The 24,306-nt window shown below is 28.0% G+C and overlaps 1 protein-coding gene across 3 annotated transcripts in view; it reads right to left on the bottom strand.

Annotated features, from left to right (window-relative positions):
* The window catches only part of LOC111033117 (probable serine/threonine-protein kinase kinX), a 31,516-nt gene extending 9,667 nt beyond the window's left edge, over positions 1-21,849 (bottom strand). For 2 of the 3 annotated variants that reach the window (XM_022313711.1, XM_022313713.1), the window contains exons 1-3: positions 21,698-21,849; positions 12,931-13,315; positions 9,194-9,699 (exon numbers count right to left, since the gene is read on the bottom strand). In XM_022313711.1, coding sequence (XP_022169403.1) covers positions 9,194-9,699; positions 12,931-13,155 — 731 coding nt within the window. In that variant the 5' untranslated portion in view covers positions 13,156-13,315; positions 21,698-21,849. The remainder of the gene's footprint in view (positions 1-9,193; positions 9,700-12,930; positions 13,316-21,697) is intronic. The other variant, XM_022313714.1, reaches the window with a different exon arrangement.
* Between the last annotated feature and the right edge of the window lie 2,457 nt (positions 21,850-24,306).

The following is a 24,306-nucleotide window of genomic DNA, read 5'->3' as shown; positions in this document are numbered from 1 at the left end:
AAAAATATATTGACGAGGGTCAACTTGTGCATGTGCAAACTACGAACGCGCAGTTTAAAATTGTTGACAGCGTATATTCTTGCACGTGTCGCAGTCCGTAAACTTCTATAGTGTATACTCATTCTTAGTATACCTATATTAGACCATAGGAATTTTATCTGGCCTGTAGACGAGAAATATATTTTTTAAATCATTAGGTCTTTATTTTTATAGAGAGTTAAATTAGGTTTTCGTTTTATATTTTTTTATTTTACCTATACTTTCTTTGATTAAACAAGTAGATATAAGCAGTAGGTATTAGTATTACCTACATTTTGATGGCCCCCGAAAACTTATTGAATTTATAATGTTAACTTAAAAAGTACTAATTGGTAACCCGCTCTGTCATACTATATAATATTATAAATTATAATCTAACACAGACGTTTTAAGAATATTTTATATTAATTTTATATATTTTTATCATAATTAATTAGTTATAATAAATTATTATCCTACATTATTTCTTTTACTGTACATTATATAGTCATACTCATACAGAAATAGTTGGTAGATTATAGAATAGTTGGTACATATATTTAATATTGTTATATTAAATTGAGTATGTATATCTTTTAATATACATAATAATAATATATTATATTAATTTGTTATAAATATTATAATAATTAATATATTATATTATTGTACCTACATGTCTACTTAATAGTTTTCATTGGTATAATCAGATAAGTATACTTTTTGGGTGAAGTAAATTTTTTTTATTTATAAAATAATCTATTAGACATAAAATGCATTATTATGCTTGTATAAGGACTATTCCAACTTCCACAAATATATTAAATAGTGAATACTATTTTTATTCTAAACAAGTAATGATTTGACCTTTCTTAATCATTGTATTGTGATATTTTTTTACAATGGTATTTTGAGTAAACATTGGTAAAATAACATTACATATATACCAATATATTAGATGTATAAATATCAATTTATATTTATGAACTTAAGCTACCCTAAAGGCGGTGACGGTGGCAAAACTTTTAAGCTTTCTCTCGATTGTTTGCGTGCAAAGTACCTACTTCTCCCTCTAATACCAAACTGCTACATTAAATGATTTAAATGGAATTTATTTAATAGCCAAATATAAATACAATACATTTTATTTCATTAAAGTTATATCAAGTATTACCAAATATTAAATTTAAAATGATTGTAGTAATACTAAATAATAAATTTGAAATAAGTATCACAGAATAGTTATCCAGTGTAAATATAGTATTCAGATGTTTAAAAATATACAGATCTTGTATATTTCATAAATATTATTATAACAACCAATAGCAAATTTCCCAGCAAATCCGTGATTTCTGACGGATGTTTTCCTACACAGGTACCTATAACCTAAATATTTAATTTTATGAAAACTATAGTTTGACGACTTTTAAAAATGTTTGAAATTCTGAACATTCTGCACAATTTTTTGAATGGTGTATCTAAAATTTTTTTTATATTAATTATAATATCATTATGTTGGTATAGGTGAACCTATGTACAATGTATATACCAGAGGAGTAACTGGATTTTTGAACACCGATGGGAAAGAATGTATAGGACCTTAAAATTATTACCTATCTAAGCATTATTATATTCAATAATGTATTTGTAAATAGTAACTTATTATTTTTTCATCGATTATAATTAGATATGCTAATATTTAAATATTGTAATACGTAAAGAAAAATAATTTATTAATTTATACATCCGACCTCTTAAATATACTCAAAACCAATATCAAACGTATTCTTGGAAAAATAATTTTTTGTGGTCATCAATTCCTCAGATATTTCAACTTAGTCTATAACTCCTGTAATCCCATTTCATCCACGGTTCTACAAATAACCCTTAGCTAGGTCCCATATCGTTCGTTTTTCTAAACTTAGATTAGCTAGGACACAATTTACTTCCTGCAATCCTCAAAATTCTTATACCTTTTACCTTTCTTTAAATGATTGTTTTCCTCGTTCACGTACCTATAATTTCTAAGAAGTCAACTGTGACTTTACCCACTTTACCCACTTTTTTGCTAATTCACTTTATTATCCTCATTTAAAATTATTTCAATTTTACATCATCAATATCTACTCAGCTGTGGCACAATCTATTTCGAATTCTTTTTTTAGACCCATTGTTATTAATATATATTTAACTATTTAAAAAATTCTGGATTCTTAATTTGATTTTAATGCATATTAGCGTTTTCTATTTTATTTTTTTAAAAATTATTTTCCATGTATTATATTGTTTGTAACGGCTGTTCTTTGTAATTGGTCTTTTTATTTATTTAATTTAATTATTAATTTTTGTTTTTTTGTTTAAAATGTGTTATGTCTTCTTCTTTTTTCTTCTTTTATTATTTTACTTATAAATACTTGTAATAGCTGAGTTGTAATAATTTAAATATTGGTAGCTGCAGCTATCGCTATAAAAAAAAGTCATTCACACCATAGGAATTACAAAATAAGGGATTTTTAAAATAAATACGATTTAACTTAGAATAAAATAAACTACAAAATAATATATCTACTAATTGTTGGACCACTCAGTTTAGCAACTGTCGACCGAATGATTATATTATTGTTTTTAAGCATTCGTTTATAAATATGTTTAAGACTTAGTATACGTTTTTCGCCATATACTCCGCAGCTCACCCTTGAGTTTATATTATTCTTGTAAACATAGCTAATATGTTATGTTTCTTGCCATTACATTTGATTAAACAGTTCTCTTGTTACACCAAATAGGTATAATTTAATTTAATCTGCATTTTGCAATATACAATAATAAGAAGAAAGTTGTAATTTTATTTTTAAAACAATGGTTATTCGTGTATCCGATGCAATGGTCATAGTACACGTAGATATATCAAGTAATGGATAAAACCATCATAAAGTAGGTATAGATTGGACTTTATATTATTAAGTCAGATAGTGTAAATCCAAGGCCACAAACAAATTATATTGGTTTTTAGTTTTATAATGATTTATATTAATTCATATCTATACATTTTATATTTTCAATCAGATTCCGCAGTAGGATGTAGGAAGCAAGGGACATCAGCGCTCTGGACCCTGTCTGGACCCGCTTTGAAACCTGTGGCGCCGATGTTATAATATGCCATCCGCATCAGCGGTTGATGCGCCACTGATGCATACTCTACATTCTAAAATTAGTTTAATATGTTGTACCTACCTACTGATAAATTATTTACGCATTTACTTCAGTGTCTATTTTAATTATTAGGTCCTTACACTTTGATTAAATGAAATAATATATTTCTATAATTTATACAATGATTTTATAACAAATTATACGTGAATATGGTGAATCATAATTCATAATACATAGGTAATATACAATATTATGTAGAAACTATAGGTAGGCATCATTCAGCATCCCCTACGATTGATGTATAAAATATGTTTTTAATTTTTAAGAAATTCCTCTTTATACCTAATTTAAGACGCCGTCAATCACATAGGAGTTATCTATTTGTAACAAGGGGATGATAATGTAGAATTTGAAAAGAAAAATCGAGTCTAAAGTATAATACGCATTACTATTTTTATATTATAGGTATAAAAATTAATAATTTCACTTTATAGATGTGTATTGTAAATTTTAATAAAATATATTAATATGTAGGCTCATGGAAACTCAGACTAAATAGTTTTTCAACATCTGTGTTGTGGTACATATCTTGAGCAGGTATATAATAAACGGCATATTAATTATGAACACATTTTAGAACCATATTGTTATTATTAAAAATTATCAAAATAGTCTGTGTAAATTTGGCGTTCTCAACAGTCATCATCATTAAACATGTACTCGTATATTATTTCAAAGATTTGCCCACGTTATGTTGTACACTTGTACAGCATTCAACCAGGGGACAATTTTAAAATGCAGCTACAATGTATACGGATCGCTAATAACTATAGAGTTTTGTGATTTTAACTTGATGACCTTGCGTGTTTAAATCTACAGTGCAAGACGTACACATTTGTGCCCTAGCTGTAGTCTGTGATGGTCTCACGTTTTTTTTTGTGTTTAACAAAATTGGACTTTCGTCTTAGTTTGTTCAAGGCTCTAAAGTCAAAAGGTGCCACATGGTATTTTAACACCAATATACTACTACAGAAAATTTACTAGTGCGGAAACACCGTAAGGTTGCGAAATGCCAAAAGACGGCGCTCGTCGCTCTGGGCTTGGCCTTCATTGTTTGACCTCGTAAATGATTATTTTTGCATTGCTCTTATAATGCAGCTCAGAGCTCTTTACTTGTATGATGCACTTTCAACTATCGGGTTGCGTGCATTTCATTTATTATTTATTGATTATTATTAATAGTATATTAAGATCACACCATAGATCAACTAGATGTATAAAGTAATCAAAGGTTATATTTTACAAATAGTTAAAAAATAATAACTACAATAATTTGTAAAATTTGAATAATATTTTGAGAAAAAAATTATTCCAAAGATATTCTGATGGGTGTTTTACCTTTAAAATATTATGTAAACAAATTATATCTCATTATATTTTATACAGATGATACCTATGTGAAAAGCAAAATTACACGAATTTACATAATTATTGTGCAATAAATTCATAATAAAAACATTAAAAACGAAAATTGCGCCTTGGTAAAATTAATAAATTATTGATTTTGAAGTTTGAAGAAAATGCACATTGATAATAAAAATAATAAATAGAAATCAACTGTCGCATATAATGCCTAATATATAAACACTGTAATAACTAATTGTGTACTGATTTACAGTTGAACTATATAATACCTATATATATATACTAATAAAAAATATATAATATGTATAACCTATATAGTTTATTGAATATTATCGTCTATAGAGGGTGTTTCATAATTGCATCCTATTTTAAAGTCTAAAATAAATAAGCAAACTGTAAACAACAACCCTATACCAGAGTAAAATAGTGAATTGTCATGTAATATATACAGAATATTTACTATTTAGTATTTAATATGCAAATAATAATTATAAGTTTATAGGAACACAGTTAATGATACTATAATATATGAATAGTATTGTTAAAACTATTTTATTTTAAATATTATACAGACTATCGTTCAAAGGTAACATGCAGTGCAATAAACTATATACATATACCTAGCTCAGACAGAAACACGAAAACGAAGTATAGTACCTAGGTAGGTAGGTACCTATAATATTATGTACATCTGGTAAAATATGAATTAAATATCCAATTTTTAAATAGAAATCAAAAACGAAGTAGGTAGGTACTTTTTAATACTAAAATTAAATTTTACATCGTTTATTAGTTTGAAATTATATTATAGGTACAAGATTGATACAATAACTTGATGTAGGTACCTACTTACATACATAGGTATGTTGTGAAAATAAAATTGAGAACATATTATTATATAACAAATACACGTATAACTATTTCTAACTGGATAGTAAGACAGGCCATAACTAACTTATCTGCCTTTAACACATTATGATTTATTAATGACACTTTATTGGTAAAATACTGAAACTTATAATAAATTAAAATACAAACTAAATAAAGCTTAATTACAAAAGACATGTTAGGCTACAAAAAAATAAATGGTGCTCTTAAAATTGGATATTTAAATAAGTTGGTCAAAATCTGACATCATTGTATATTTTTATAGCAAAATTAATGATTAACACAGCTATTTTCAAGGAAAAAAACATTGCACAAGGTCCTTTATTTCCCCTTCCGTAAAGTTCAGCAAATCATCGTTTAATAAAAATATTACATTTTATTTTAAAATACTTTTCTATTGTTTGGATATAATTGTATTATATAACTATAAATAATAATATTACGTATAAAATAGTTTAAGTGCTACGTTAAATAGTATAGTTTATACATTTATTATAATATTAAAATCAACTCTTTTGCAGACCTAAAGATGGATACTTTAAGATAATTTAGTTTTCCCTCAGTTGTAATCCTTTTAATTATTTTTTGTTTCTCACTTCTAAATCGTAGTGTCCTTGCTCCAATTACGAAGAAAAGTCACATTATAAATACATATTTATCATAATAAACGATTATACATGTTTAAATAATCTTATGACATTATATTGTAACACTGTCTGTACAATTATCATTATGTTACTAAATTATTATGACTGTATACTATTGTGAAGTAAATTATAAGTACCTATTTTAGATTATATAGGAACTGATTACACGGTTTGAACTCTTAATGTTATTATACTTGTTTTTAGTAATTTTTATATCACAGAAAAATATTATATTTAAAAATATCAAAAACAATTTATTTTAATAGTATATGAATAGTATAGTATATATATATATATATATATATATATATATAGTATTGGAAATTAACCAATTGAAACTTATTCATATTATAAACTGAAATTAGAATTATAAAATCGATTTGGACTAAAGTGCAACTGTCCTTTTTCATTTGTACTTACCTATAACTTATAAGTGCACATCGTTTTTTCTCGTTAAATATTTTTTCGCATGTATTATTGAAGTGTTTGATTTGTTATTACAACAAAATTATTCATTTTTTAGTACATATGATTATCACGATCCACAATTAAAGTTTGATGAATTAATTGAACCTTATATAGGTACCTAGCTCTTCATTATTAAATAATCTTTGATTAGTGTTTCGTTAAGTTCAGGGCTTAAAAATGACATTGATATATCTGAATAATCAATTTTGCTATAGTTTAATTGAAAATAATTATGTATTTAATTTTTAAGACCAAAATGAACATGTGTTCGTTTTTATCGAAAAAAATATTTATTTTAATATTCATGTACTTTAAAATGCCTTTAATGTCTTTAATGTCTTAGCTTCTACAGTTCTATGCAAGTATTTTCTTACACTTGAAACTCAATTAAATTACACAATACACATGTAGTTAGTATATCACATTCTGACATTCCTAAACTTAACATTTGCTTTCGACCAGAGTCGATATCTATTGGCTGTCGTCGACAAATGATTAGAATTCACTGTATTAGAACTTTTTATGATTTTTCCATAGGAGCAGTAGGTACCTATAAGTAAATGAGTAAATTAAATAACTTTTAAAGTATGTGCATTAAACCATAATATTATATTTGATTAAAAAAAAAAACATTTCACTCTGTACGGAGTAATAACTTATAATATATAGTTGGTATTTACGTCAACACATTTTAAATGTTTAGATATTTTTCTGGTAATAAAATTAATTTAATAATTCAAATATTTTTGCTTCACAAATCACTATTATTGTATTTTTTAACAATAAATATTTATTGTATTATTGATATTGAGGGATATAATATATTAATTTTTAATTTTTATCATTTAATATTTTAATTAATTTTAAGTTAGACGGATGTAGATATTAACGTGTAGATTATTAATGTCTACCGTTAAAATAATATTAAATTGAATGTTTTATCATAAACGATTGAATTTAGTAACCTCTTAAAATTATTTCGATATGAGTCAATTATTTTTGAAAAAGTATACTATTTAACAATGTAGTAAGGTATCTTTTTTCTGGTGTTCCTTCTACCTAATTACTCGTATTTTGATTAGACATTTTGGTTTCCAATAAAATTTTTTTATTTTATAACTTTAATTTGATATAGGTTCCTACATTAAATCTCAAAGTGTAAATGTAAAAACGTATATATTATTCTCACAAAGGTAAGCAACGAGTTGTAATTATGATACTGAGAGTCTAAATAATTGAATCATAGCCAATGAATTAGTCATAAAATTTAAATTACCCTTGACTGTATATACAAATTAAGAACATACTGTATAGAGTACAATATTCGAAAACACAAATCTATACATATAGTAACAAACCTCAAAAACAAACCTTTATATAGATTTCGTTCTGAAGGACACAAAATATTGTGTTTACATATTATTGTTGCCGTTGTTTTTCCTATTCTATGAATGTAAATGAATGTAGGTACTACAATTTACAAGTGCATAAAACACACCAATGAAAAGGCCAATAATTCAACTTGTATGAAAAAAACGCCACCAATAACACGCATATGTGGAAAATAATTTTACTGACGCTTAGTTATCTTTTTACAATTAATAATAATTTGTATTGTGTTTTTTTTTGTATAAGTCTAATTCAATTTGTTTTTCTTTTAATTTGTGATAATCATTAATGTTTATACATAACTACTAAATACTAATACTATGTTACATTGTTACCTACATATTCAAAAGTAGTAATTTTAAAATAAATAAGGCGTAAGAAAAAAACATAAAAGCGTGTTTTGCTCACATTGTTAAGTCGAACTACACAACACACAACAACTGGTATAAACAAGCAACGCATTTATTATATTGTTTAATAATTATAATAATATAGGTTCATATTATTCTAAATGTAAAATTCGTTACATCAGTATCGAGTAGTGCAAATAATATTGATATTCATATATTAAGATCATTATAATATATCAGATATTAATATTAGTATATTTGCATTACAAAAAAAAATATATACATGTTAGTAAGTGTTCGTAAGAGCTAAGAATTCTATGAATGTTCTCATTGAAAATATCGTTGAAATCAATAAAACACGCACATAATCGAAAATACCTACCTGCCTATTTGTAAGATCATTAAAATTCATCTATATTAATGAAACGCAGTTTATTCTCTAACCATCCTATTTTAAAGATTAGTCACATAAGCCTTTCCAAATCATAAACATTTATATGAGATCTAAAATTCTAACCTAACTAAATTATTAATGTAAATTATAATGCCTAATGACTGTAAGATAACTATGTTGATAATCCACATAAATAACTTTAATGTACGCCGCTCGTAGTGATTACATTACACGTGTTGTCTATAACCAACCATATTTTTAATAGATTTTCGTTTTATCAGCTTCTTCTGCGCAAAACACTCGGCATAACTCTTAGTTTATTATGCCACGATAATAATAATAAGTGTTTAGTGGAATTTATTGCACATAATATACTCTTATTATAGTAGATTTGGGTTCATGATGGTAGGTAGGTATACATAAACCTATATTATAGTAATAAGTACAGTCGATCGACTTACCGTTTGGTGAACAGTGGTGGCAGCGGTGGCAGCGGTCGATCGACAGTCGGGCGCGAGCTGTCGGCCGGCGCGGTGATTACTGCGGTGGACGCGATATGGTCGACGGGGGCGGTGATGACCGCGCAGGCGGCTGAAGCCATGTCCACGGCCGCCGTGGCGGCGGTGGCGAAAGAAGGCGGCGAAGAGGATGACTTGTTCTTGGCAGTGGCCGCGGCCACGGCGTGGCCGGCATTTCGGCTTTCGCGCAACAACAGGTCCAGAGAGTTGCCGATCCGCCGGACGCACGTGACGTCACCGCTATTGGACGCCTGCATCGTGTTGGCCACCGTGGCCACCGGCGTCGTGGTGGACGTCGCGGTCGTCTGTTGCTGTTCCTCGTTTAGCATGTACTCGCGTATCTTGTCCTTGATTAACGACGTGACGCACACGCCGCCGTCGCCGCCGATCGCCAGGTCACCGAGTCTCAGCCATCCGGCCGGTTCTGCCGATTCGGAAGAGGACATTGTCTGCAAAAACGAAAACGTCGACCCACCCGCCATTAGCATGATTATTATTTATATTAATGTATCAGTCGTATTTTATTTTACGGGTATGTACAGTGGTTTAACCAATCTGTGTGTACCTATATTATTATTTATTATAGCTACATTCCTATTATTAGCGACTTATTCTTTAGAAAGTGTATTACATAGTACAAAATAGTCGCAGTATTGAAACTATTCGGAAACATAAAAATGAAAAAGAGAATTTGATACTTTATAGAGTTGAAAAGTGTATCTTGGATAAGAGTGGACTTATAATATGTTATAATGTTATATAATATATAAGTGCTACCTATTATAACCCGATTAGGCGAGTCGTCCTGGCACGCGTAAGTAATCATTTTCACATTGGACTAATTTCATATATTTTTATAAGATTTGTACCCTGTGTACAATATACTAATTCTTAGAAAAAATTAAAAATGTATGCCCTTTTAGATATGAAAAAGAATTTTTAATTGGGATGCTGTAACGTCATCGTCCTGGAACGGACAACCTTCAAAAGTAGTGCTATATCAATATCGGACCATTTTTTTTACACACATTTTTTATTTATAATTAATGTATATGTAATATGTATACTATATTTTTTAAATAAAAAATAACAAATAAATACAAATTGGGTTCAAAAATATTAACTTGATTCGATGTGGAAAGATGATGGGTACCAAGAAGACTCATCTGATGTATTTGTATTTTGGTGGATTCCGGCAATGCCATTTTATTTAATCATAAGTTAAACAGCTGTTATAACTTATAATAATGAATATGTCGCAAACAGCAGGTTATAGCACAAATAATAAAAAAAAAATTTTCAAAATAATAAGTCACTGATTTGTGAGATGAGCTTTTATTAACTAAAATTTAGATTCGTTAAAATAGATTTAAATATCTATATGTAATCATATCTATTGAACATACATTGTATAAGAAAATACAAAAACTAAGAATTATGATTTTTACAATAATTACTATAAAAAGATGATAATTTGTTTTATGCATTGATACACAAATTGATTTCATGTAAACCAGATGATGTAATATTTGTATAGAGTCTATACTCTATACCAATAGACTATACATTATAATGTGAAGACGCCCATCACACATTATGTTTGTTAAAGTGTGTACGAAATTTGTATCATAATAAATATTAAATTATAATAAAACAATTTACTATTACGTATAAATACAACAAAAACATTTCAACATTTGCACCATAATAATGCGTTAAAATCATAATGATTAATTAAATAAGCTACTTTTGCTAACTTACTTGTAATTTATAACTTATGAAAAATATATTTTTAAATTTAAATTAACGCAAGTTATTATAAAGTCCAAATTAAACTATTTATACTGCAAATATCTATTATTATTGTTTAATATTATGGTATTGGTTTATTAGTTATAATATAATATATAAAGCTGCGGTTTCTAAGCTGACAATTGCACGCTCCCTCAATAAGTTCAAAGTTAAATTAAACTGATATTATATTGTATTGATATATTTTAATTTATAAATGGTTCTATGTATATGCAATATAAATTATAATATCGAGTTTGGAATAAGATATTTGTGTTCGTGACACGTTCATTTATAAATTGGTACCTATAAATTATACATTGAACGCCTAAATCAAATACAGGCATTCATTATTTTGTCAATAATATTGTGTTTCACATAAAGTAAAATTATGAAATAAGTAGTTTAATGAAAACCCAATTAGATCAGATTCAATCAACTTTAAACCAAAACTGTAGTTTCTGCAGTAGTAAGTTATGGTGGAAATTACAATAACTATTGTATAATAATTTTAGCTACTCAACTGTTTACTTTTTGTTATATTTGTTCTATAAAAACAAACAAATTTAAATGTTGAGGTTACAGTAATCAAATTCTTCACATTTATATGTAAATAATATTGCCTGTTATTACTTATTATTGTGAAACGATAACGATAAATTGTAGACTTATTTAAATTTGTCACAAATATACAATAAATGTATTATAAAAGTATAGTCAAATTATTATTACTTGAAATATTACCAACATAATTATTTCTATCGCAACAAATGTTAGTTAATATTAATGATAAACACGTATGTTTACTATTTGTACTTAAACAACTAAAAAAATAAATAAACATTCAATAATCTAGTGCACCTAATACTTCAAACTAAAACAATTACACACTGCAGAATTAATTTAATCATAAAGGTCAAGTGGTAAACCAGCGTTACATTGTAGTTAGGTATTACAACAAAGTCGATTATCGTAATGTTTATTTTATTATATTGGTAAATAAAAAGTATTAAGTAAAATTCGGATAAATTAATAATGATGTATGTACCAAGTATAAGAAAACTACATTTTAAAATACATATAATTATAGTATACATTGCAGTTTTCAGTTTAACTGTTTTCAAATTTCTAATATATAACCCACAATTCATAAATAACATATTAATACATCAATATCTAGTCAATTGCAAGTAGATCGAAGAATTTTAAAATGATTTGCTAAATTATTTAGCATAACTGCATAAGACAAATTTTAAATCCTGTTATTTGGACTATGGTAGTTTACTGTATTAGCAAGTATCAGCACTAAAATCCATGTAAAAAAAGAAGCATTTACATTTTACCTACGGCATGGTTATAAGATCAATATATAAGTGAATAAAAACTTAAAAATTGTATAATAAAAAAATATATATGATAAAAATAAGTCAAAGCATATATATTTAATTAACTTGAAATAATTGTAACAAGGTAAAAACAAAGTACTTATCAGAATGATGATAATAATTATATTGTTAGAAGTTTAGAACAAAGAATTATAGTAGGTATGATTGTAAATATTTAACTTGCTACGGTAGCAACAAAGTGAAAACATTTTCATACAGTAGAAAGGCTATTTAGTATACTTATAGGGTTTGGTCGTCACAATAAACTACTGTAGTAGCCAGTAGCTATTGATTATATAAATTTAAAGTTTATTTAGAAGTTTATTTAGGGACTCAATTCCATTTTTGGGTTCCAATAACATAGTCACGTGTAAAAAATAAAGTGAAAGTAATGTATTCACTGTTTGAGACATGTCTACCAATTTTAACGATGAACTAAGTCTTATTTGTTGTGGATTTCAAAAGATAGAATTTTCACGAGAGAAAATGTTTACACAATATTACCTCCATACTGCAGTTGACTTCCAACGACACGGGCGTATTCTGAGGTTGTGTAGGTCTCGTCATCGAAATTATACTCGGTCGTTTCTCCTTCTCTCGGGCCCTGTGTTCCCGAGATCGTTCTGTACTGGTTCGAGCTGGGTTTTTCTTTTGTCCACCTGCCTGAGCTTTCTCCTTTTGCCGTTTTCGAAAGTTTTTTGCCCGTTCTGCGTTAGTCAACTTTGGCATATTTTTCAATATTTTAATGAGAAATTCAGTTTGAAAATCAGATTTTTTTCTATATTGTATTTAACTTGTCATCGAGGTAACACTGCAACTGTTCCTCGAGTTCCAATGGTGGTACAGCGGAAACCCTTGGTACTCGAAGCCGGTCATTTTTGCAATTTACCTAACAATCAACGTTATAGAAAATCGTTGAAATTTTTCAAATTTATATCCATAAGACATCAAAACAAGACAAAGTGTTCGACGTCAAAATCTTAATATTAATCATCAAGTAAATTACATTTTTAACTCAAATTTAGAGTTTTTATTATGTGAAATAATTATTTTATGGAAGTAAACATATTCCTTCATTTTTTTGTGATCTAACTTTACTGGAACAGATAATAGATTTTGTACCCGAATGGAATTTAAAAAACGGTATGTTATTTTTAACAAAAAAACGCTTAGAATTTTTTCTGAGTGCAATGATTTTCAATTCGAGAATATTTAAATACACTGGAATTTAAATGGTTCAAATTTTAGCTACAGTCCAGAAATAAAAATGCATTTTTGAATCCAATCTATTGAGTCTTAAGCATTTTTGTACTCTTATACAAGGAGTCAAATGACACATGTTGTTTTCCAATAGAAAACTAAAGTTACTATAGTATATCCTTGAGACTCGAACCAATGATATCAGTGATACATGATGTTTTAATAAAGTTAAGTGCAGACAAATTACCTATTTAAAATCATTATTATACACAGATATTAATTTTTTGTCAGTACCTATACAAAATATAATATACTGTGTTAAAACGTAAAGAGGTATTTTTTCAAGGTTTAATGATAAAAGCTCATGTGAAATGTCAATATTTAAATAATTGTTTTAACCGTTGAACCATTGTTCCACCAAATATAATGTTGATCGATAGCTAAAAGACTAAATTTGCGCATCTTAGATTATTTTAAACGAATAATAGTAGAATAATCATCATTGGTCGGTGCAAATCTCAATTTAAAAAAACTGCTAATCAATCCATTATACCATTGTTACATTACCGAAAGATTCCAAAATATAAAAACATTTTTTTTATTTGTGTTTTCTGTCGAATAATACAGGATACGAGATCATCGGTATCCTAATTCCTAACAAATACATAGTTTGATTGTGAAAATAAACTGGCAGAGGTAGTTAATAACTTTTTATAGTTTATAATTGATATGTTATATAATTACGTGCGTCGCCATTTATAGTGCATCATCAACTTACACTTTGGTTATGCATACAGCATACTGATCGGCGGCCAATATCAATGGTTTTCTTTGTCTAAACCATTTCTGTCCTTGAAATTTTATGGCAATCGGATAGTCCATACCGCCATATGGAAACTGCCAAATGGGTAGAAGTGCATTTTTTTCTGTAGATTAGACCACCGAAACGATAATAACTAATATTGGCCATCACCCATTTTTATTATTATCTATACATATTACAAAGGAGCCTACTATAGTCACTAGATACCATACCTATTGCATATACACTAAAAAAGTTGTCCACAAATGTTTTTCGCAAGTTTACCAAACGATTTACTTATTTATGTTTTAAACACCCACTTGTAGGCCATTATAATATCTAAATTAAATGATTTGATTTTCGCTAAGATATTTTATTCAATAAATAATATTATTTATTACACTTATGTCATAAATAATTACATGTATGTAATATGGTCGTATTTATATTATACTAGGTAGATGAAATGTTTTCATAGAGGCCTGTTAGGTGAAGGTATACCTTACTATACCTTCTATAATTATATACTTTTAAAGGACATTTACATCTTTGAACTGTGGAATTCATCATCAAAATATTGTGTCGACTTATCACTGTTCAAAGGTTATAAACCTACATTCGGGTATACATTAATATTATTACAATATAATATTTGTAATGTAATATTTTATAAATACATAAATATTATGCAATATGCATAGGTACATATTTAATATGTATAGTTGTACTCAGGAAAATATTAGTACCTAAATATCTTTATTTAATAAAAACGGAAATATAATTAAAACTTCCGAACAATTAAAACGGTATAATAGTATACCTTATTAAAAAATAAGTAATGTTTTTGTTAGGTAGGTTAATTTTACGAGGACATTTATAGTACCTATACATATGCATATCGTGTTTGCAGGATATAATATATTATATTATATAATATTATGTACCAAAGTGCAGACCATTGTGTTGTTTAAAAAAAATATAAGTTGTTAGAAGAGATTGTCGCATGATTGTATTAAAGGGTTAATAAAAATACATTATTAAATGTCTAGTAAAAAGCTAGTTTTCTCTGTGATTGTACTAAACTGTACTTGTTTAAAATTCTAATTGTATTGGTACTATTTTACTAATTGTATTTGTATTTTTGCCCATCAAAATTATTATAAAAAGAAAACTGAGAAAGTTACTCTGTAGTATGTAGAGTAAGTGTCGAGTATACTTCGTCATTGAATGTTCACCAGGTCACATATGACATATTGTATACGAAAAACGATTTTAAGCGTAAGCTTCTATTTCTAAGTATCTATACACCTAAATTAATATTTTATTATATATTTATACTGGTATTAGTATTATTTTTTCTGTAGGTAATATGGAAGGTTTGACCATTTTTGCAAAAAACAAATCGCATATAGGTGCTATGTTATACAGTGATAATTATAATATTATTGCATATAATATGACTGTTATTAAGTAACTTATAAATCAATAATGACGAACTTATTGCAGTGTGGCGAAACGGTGTGGATAGATTTATGGTATAAATTAGAAATTAATCTAAATATTTGGAGAATTCCATTGTGTATAGTAAATCATAATATACGCATTGGTGAAAAAGTAATTCCTTTTTAATTATATGATATTCAAATTAAAAATGTGATCAATTTTAAACTATAAAAGAATTTACCTATAACTACATATTTTTGTGATTTTGTTGAATTTTATAAAAACTTGAATGTAAACACAAAACGCTTATAAAAAAAATGTGCAAATTTCACTATTCTTTTTATCTTGGTATTTAAGAAAATGTAACGAGAAACTTTGTATTACAATTTTAAACATTTTTTCTCACAAACAAAAAAATTATCATACATAAATCAAAAAATAACTAAAGAAGTCGATTAATTTTAAGGACTATAAATAAACTTAAAAATAATATATTTTTTTCGATTTTCTGAAATAAACTGAGTTTACCATCTAGTACTATATAGATCCAATGTGCTAATTAAAAACATTCTCAAAGTTGAAAATTGTAATGTTTTTACTGCATTTAAGGTGAGATGAGACAAAAAAAAAAACACCACTATCACTAACACATAAATTGCTTCGTTCAGAATTTAAAATTGTGTAGGTATTTATGGAATACTTTAATTTTAGTCTTAATCTAAACAAAATAAAATCAACAAGATAACTTTAAGAAAAAAAATGATTTTAAATGACCTTTTTTAAATGACTTTTTAACAATAAAATCGGTTTAATTGATGTTCGTACCATACGTGTAGTGTTTTTTATACATCTTTTTGTGTGAGATAAAAATAATCAATTTGTTATTTTTAAATGTCAAAGGTATATATTGTGAAGGTCAATGTTTGACAAACATAATCACTACTACAAACCAGTAAAATATAATCATAGTCATGCATAGAGATATCTGTTCATACAATTTACATTATGTAAGTACACAAATTGAATGAATAAATGTATTTTTTATTAAAATCTTGAATTTTGTTAATATTATATAATTTACTTACATTACATACTTACCTACCTGTTACAACATTTGGATATATTTACAAAACAATGGGAACTTATAACTGATTTTGTTTTTAATAGGTAAAATATTTTATTAAATTTCAAAAGTAATCTACAGTAAGTATAACAAAACTTTCATAAATTCTAAAATTGTATTACTAATTCCAAATATCCTTGATAAATATCTTGTTTCCTCAATATGCCGGAAATTCCACCCAAAACATTGGGCCCACAAATGGTGCCAAGATTTATACATGTGACAGGATCCTAATGAAAAAAATGACCGTTAAAATTCTCATGTCAGCTCTGGGCCGTGACTTCTTTTTCAACAAACCCATGCTATAATAACCTCCAATATTATATAAGTATATATTGTAATTATTATCGTATAAACTATATATTTCATATTATTATATGTAAAAATAAAAATAAAAATTCAAAATGTTAACATTAGCAAAATAACGCCATGTTAGTAAATTAGTATTTATCTATGTAAATACATTTATTTTTATCTAGTACATTTTCAAAGTAGACCAGGATAATTCAAATCTAAATAATAATAAAGATATATGTTATATTATATTCATTTTTTTAGATTAATAATACTTTAAATACATCAGATAACTTCATCAACACAATAGATAAAGTACCTAAATATTTTAATTTATTTAAAGCTACCAGTTTGAAAATTATAAGCAATTATTACACATTGTATATTTTCTTGGTTCCTAAAAATCTTCAGCATGACTTACAATGAAATATGTAGCGACAATGTTTTAAGTACGATAATGAATTGCCTCAATTTATGTAGATATACGTTTAAAGATAAAAATATAGAATTACTGGTATTCTTATGCAATAAATACGAACTATAGTGTATAATATACTACTTATAATTAATATTTATATAGATTATTGATTTACTGTAAGAATATTTTACTATTTGAGACACTTAACAATTTATTTGTCAAACATGGTAGGAGTAGATACTTAAATAATTGGGAAATTTTAACAGCTCGGCTTACACCAAGATAATATTTGTTTAACTAATTTTTTTTTTATAACTATCGACTGCAATCGACCTTCAACATAAATGGGATCTATAGCGTTTAATATAGTAAATAGGTATATTTAAAATTAATCTACTTGGTACGTCTCTCAGACGTGTGCATGTTATCAAACTATACATAAAATATTTTAAGTTACATGTGTGTATAAAAGAAAATCTGATATAGTAGAAATAAATTAGAACTAAATTTGTACCTACAAATTATTGTAGTTTTATTTGAAATTAAATTTTCTTCGTCTTACATTAATAGTTTAATTTAATTTAATTCATTCATACAGTACATTGGCTATAAAACAGTAACATTGCTCTGATAGGGTTTTCCATATTTACCTATACAGATGTATTTATCAGTAGACATAGGCTGGTTGTGCAGGGAAAAGATATTTTATAATACCTTATATACTTTTAATTAGATATTGAAATATGGCCAACATTAACATTCTTCACTCATACTAGTATCCTTAAGTATATAAATTCAGTTTCTTTTCATAATAAACCATATATTTTAGTTTCTGATCATTTTTTAATGTCATATGCATTTAAGAAGTCTTTAGGTAGTTTGAAACGAAAATATAAAATTCATAGCAATAATAGTTACAACGCTTAAAATATTACACAAAAAAAATTTGTGTAGTAAAGTACAAATAAGAAAATATTAAAATTACCTAATCTTGTAAGTTATAATTAAGTCGTGTTAAGAGTACGCAGGATTTCGGCATTGCAGAGAAGTTGTTGATGAGATGGCTGGTGAGCATGCATTGACAAAAAAGGTGTGACTTTATCAAAGGGTGAAGGTTGTGGAAGTTTTCTTCTAGAGACCTTTTTCAACCATCTCTTTTCTCTAGTGGCATAATATAAGAACGCCGCTCGTCTTCGAAAAGTAACGGATCATATCCCTTTGGACAGTGATAAATATTTATATAATTATATTACTATTAATTATAATACGATAAATGATTACAATTAATAGATTATTAAATTTATTAGTAAATTAATACAATTACTAATTATTTACAGGTATTTTAACTAAATATTTTATATTACGATCAATTAGGGAAATATATTTTTAGAACAATCTCATCGATGTAATATGCCATATCTTATGAAACGTTTAAAGTATAATGCATCGTAAGTTATTAACTAAAAATCATTCTGAATAGTTTATGGCGATAAAAAATATGTATATGTATGGTGTATCACACACTTATTCAATTATAGTTGATTTGAGTAGACCAATAATGTAAATTTGTCTAAACTCCAAACTAATAATAAGATATGAAAAATATTTGTAAGTGCCTACTTAAACCTAATTTTTTTCAGTTATAGATGTTAATTTGTTCTTCAAGAAAATACTGGACACCACTGAATAAGTTTGTAATAAATATATTTTTATAGAGTTTGAATGGAAGGTAATTGTTTTCATTCAATCACCGAAGGTAAGACATAATACAGATTATTGAATAATGTTGACTACATACATTATATTATTAATCGAGTATAAAATATATAATTCATATTTTCAATTAGAACGATACAACATAAATCATTGTAATGATGAATAAAATGCATAAAATTGTTGCTGTTAAAATGCTACATTATCTGATCTAATTACATTATATTGAAACATTTTACGATACAAATACTATTCTTCAAATGTAATGAGCAGGTAATTAGAGAATCTCTATTCTCTAATCTACTTATTGATCCTCGTACCGACCCTATTAAGATCGGAGATTTCAACGAGTCTATTACTCGAGGTCAAAAACAGTTTATTTTTTCGTGATAGGTTCGTGCGGTGATCACGCTCCTAACACACGACTTTGGACTTATTAGATATTAAACTAAAGTCACTATAATTTTATAAATAATCAATATGTGTTGTACAGCTATAATAATATGGTTCTAGTGCCGAGTATACGTGGGAAGTATTTTGGGGATAATACTATGAATTACCATGAATTATGATACCTACCATTCACCATATCAATTTATTTGTATTTATTTATTTATATTTTATCCAAAGTGTAAAATGTGAATTAAATCTATAAATGTATATTTTGTTTTATCACTCTAAAAAATACCTATTCCTAATGTATTATTAGAGTATTAAGTATAATAATATTCATAGACACATGATGGGTGGAGAGTTTTCCAGATGGTATATGTTAGCTTGAATGGAACATTTTCAGTAATATGTATTTAAATTTAAAATGTATACATTACCTCCTAGAGTCCTTCATGCACCCCCCCTCTAAAATATTATTATTAAGCATTATAATATATTTTATGGCAACTACACATAATATGTTATGAGTTGGATAGATTTTATAATATATAAAGGCATGTACGATTTACATATCATTTAAATGACATGATGCTTGAAAAATTATGAGCACGCATTGTGTAGTACACTAGTACAATATTCAAAGGTAGGCATTATCTAGTTAAAAAGTTAATTTTTTTTATAAACTTTTGAAACTAACTTGTCCGTTAAATTCCCAATTGACCAGTAAAATAATCTACTGTTTATCACTTGTTAATCTGTAGAATAATACGTTACTTTAAAATCATGTTTATACATATTATTTATAAATGTAATTTACACAAACGTGTAATTTCCTAAACTACTACGCTAAAATGTAATAGAAGGGATAAAATGGAATCCATTATTGACAAAATAATTATTTAAAATTCCAAAAAAAATTAAGTCCCACAGTCATTATAAGTATGACCCTCGTATGATAGTCAAACAAAAATAACTCAACCGAGTTAAGCTAAGGTATTACCTATACTGTACAACTATTATAACTTAAAAACTTTATAAGTTAAATATTATATTGTTTGTCAGTTATTAACTTTAATTGTAGTTTAACGTTTTTGACGTCCACTCAACTTATTAACACTAACTCAAGTAAGTTTTGTTTACGTTAACCTTGCCCACCTTTGAATATGATATTATAACACTGCGACGGACAAAGTCCATCCGTATTATATTGTGTACTGGGTGATATTAATTAAATTTTTTTTCGCAAGTTATTGCAATAATACAGGTGTATAATATTATTATTTCAGAAAACGTTTGCAGGTTGACTCGACGACGACGAGTTTAGCATCTGCAGTGATCAGTGCCGGTATAGCAATGGTATGATAATATTATTATTACAATATTTTAGTGCCAGGACGAGTGTGTAGGCGCGCACTGCAGTCGTCGAGTAGGCGTCGACGTCGACGGATTAGGAATATCGCCGGAACGCGTGGCCCGTATGCAAACACTCGGCCGGCGAAGCGAGTGAGGAAGCCGTCGCCGGTGTGACGGCCACCGCGGGATCGATCGGCCAGACGAGTAATACGAAATTTAAAATCACAATAATATTCTACAATCGGCCGCCGACGACACGGCAGACCGCCTGTGTAACGCTCGACCCGGTGTACAAGAACGATCTCGCTGGGCCCAAGCGTATATTACCTATAGCGATGCGGCTGAACGTCCGATGTACCCGAAGCCACCGACTAAACGTCATAATCTCATACCTACCTAACATTGTTGTGGACGACACTCACAAACATATTATACGTCACAACAATATTTTATTACATTATATTATTATGACGTGGCCGTCCACACATGATTATTTTAACGTGTGCTAGATAATACAGGTACAGGTACTCACCCCGTGGTCCTCGAGTGCGAGTTGCTCGGAGCTGCAGACGCGGTCGATGCGACGTCCGTGAACGACCGGTGATGACGGTGAAACGCGCGCTTCGACGGACCGGACGTCCCAGCAGGGTCACAGGGAATCAACGAACGGGCGCGTGCGGTCGCCGCGCGCCGGTGGCCGGGCGCGACCCTATAAATATATACGGGCGTACAACCACCGCCTCGGCAGCGGTGCACACTGTCAAGGACGGCCGTCGACCAATCGCGGCCCGTCCTTTGCCATACGTGCCCACCACCGCTTCGCCGCTTATAACCTTGCGCCGGCGATGGGTGGCGGTGACGGGCGGCAGTGGCGGCGGCGATCGATGCGAAGCGGACAGGCGCCGTACGGCTCGAGGACTTCGCGAACGCCGCGTCGCCGTCTGAGACCGCTTTGGTTGGCCCACAGATGTCGCCGTGAGTTGGTTTTTCGAGCCAGTACCACCTGATATGTTTACCAGCCCTTCAGACTTCTACGCCGTAATTGGAGGATCTGTTCCCGGTCGTCGGAGTCGGTGAAGATGCCGTTTTCTATGTCCTACACAACGGAAGAGACAAATTTTGGTTTATTAGTGAAAAGATTTATCTCTTAAATTTTTTTCTCCAAACTGCAATGATATATTTAAAACTGGCTAAATCCGTCCACAAACTGCAATATAATATCACACCAATATGTCATTACTCATTGTGATGCCTATATTATAGATTATTTGATTTCATAATACTATTGGGTAAAGTAGATTTGTATATATAGAATAGAAAAATAAAGTAGACAATTAAATAGAAAGATTTATTGGCCTGGTAAGCATAAATTAAAAGTCGAAATCTAAATCGTGAAAAAATTAAAAGTGTTGAAGTCTGTAATATTAAAATTACCAATAATCGATTTACTGTTATTTATCACATATATTTTATACCTTTGGTAATAATATGAAGGAATAAGGAAAAATACTATCTTGTGTGGTTGATCATATTTTACTTATAAAATACATCGACGTAATTACTAATCAGACTGAGTGAATATACATGGGCATATGACTCACCGTCTCACCCCTAATCGTTTAGTTTCATAACAAGGGATATAAATAATTAAACAACACGTGTTGTAGTCTTACAGAATCTTTCGTACTTAATGTGGTAGATATTTAAACTTATAAGAACATTGAAAACACTATTGTATATTTGTATCCATTATGTATATTTTGAACAATTTGTACAGGTACATCATAGTATAATAAAAACAAATTACACAACTTAACAAATCAATGTTTTGTTACGTACACGTACTATATAATAAAACTTATTTCCCGTTAAAATTAAAAGTAATAAATAAAGTATCTGATTCATGATATTTGTTTGAAACGTTTGATTTAATATTATATGAACATTTTAAAGTTAAATAAAAATATTAAAACTCTTGAGTGCTTGACTTCGAAGAGTAAGAGTTAAAAATTGCAAAAATGTTTTAGCAACAAAATATTAGGAACTTATTTACTAATTCGACTTTACCTACCACATTTTAAGTCGCCTGCAGTAGTTGTTGATTGATACAGATGTTAGCTAATATAATATAATATTTTATTGAAAATATTATTGAGTTACCATTTAACTTATACGAAAACTTTTATTCTTTTATTATTGCACTACATAAGTATAATAACGGTGTTATGCATTATAACAAAATCTATGTTTATAATATAACTAATATAATATAAGACTAATAACACAGTACGTTTAATGTTAAGTATATTATGTTCATTATCTAGTCAAATAATCAAAGTATAATAGGTTCGTGAAACCTAGCATGTGTAATACCTTGTATAATGTGTTTATAGAAGATATTACCTACATTATTTTGAATACATAGAAATTATATATTTTATTACATTTATGGAAGGTTTCTTTATTTCAATAAATGTATAGTTACTGTTTTTATAAGAAAATTTGTTGCGCCTATTTATACAATGATAGTAAGAATAAAATGATAAAACACAATTAAAATTTAAAAGTGTTACAATATTATTTGCTTAATGTATAGGGTATATTAAAGTGGTACCTCATTGGTTTTATTTTTGTATCATACAAGGATTCCAGTAGTTCCCTGCCATTGAAGCATGCCATGATTTTCTAATACTCTTTTATTAAACAAAATCTCTGTACAAAATATGTGGTTTTATTTGCGGTTTAGGTATTTATTGTCAAGTAAAATATGATTTAGTTTTCTTTAGTGTGATATAATCGTAGGTCTGAATAGGATAATATTGTTCATATGATTAGTAACCTTATATAATAATCAATTGTTCCTATTTGTAATAGAAAATTAGGCGTGTGTAAGATAGAGACAACACATGCGGGTGTAGCGTCCTCTTAATTCGGTAGGTTGAACTAGTTTTTGCCTGCAAAACTGCATATATAAAAGCCACCACAGAATGATGTTAACACATGAATACTAGTTTTGGTATAATAATTAATATTTTAGTAGTTAAGAAATTAATAACAATAAAAATAATTAAAAATAAGTAGGAATATTATGGAAGTTGCAAGTTCCCGTATGGGTAGTTTTCTTTTTTTACAACCAAAAAC

This window comes from Myzus persicae, unplaced genomic scaffold (genome assembly GCF_001856785.1).
Source record: "Myzus persicae strain clone G006 unplaced genomic scaffold, MPER_G0061.0, whole genome shotgun sequence".
Classification (NCBI taxonomy): Eukaryota; Metazoa; Arthropoda; class Insecta; order Hemiptera; family Aphididae; genus Myzus; species Myzus persicae.
This window is presented reverse-complemented; position numbering and strand designations above follow the sequence as displayed.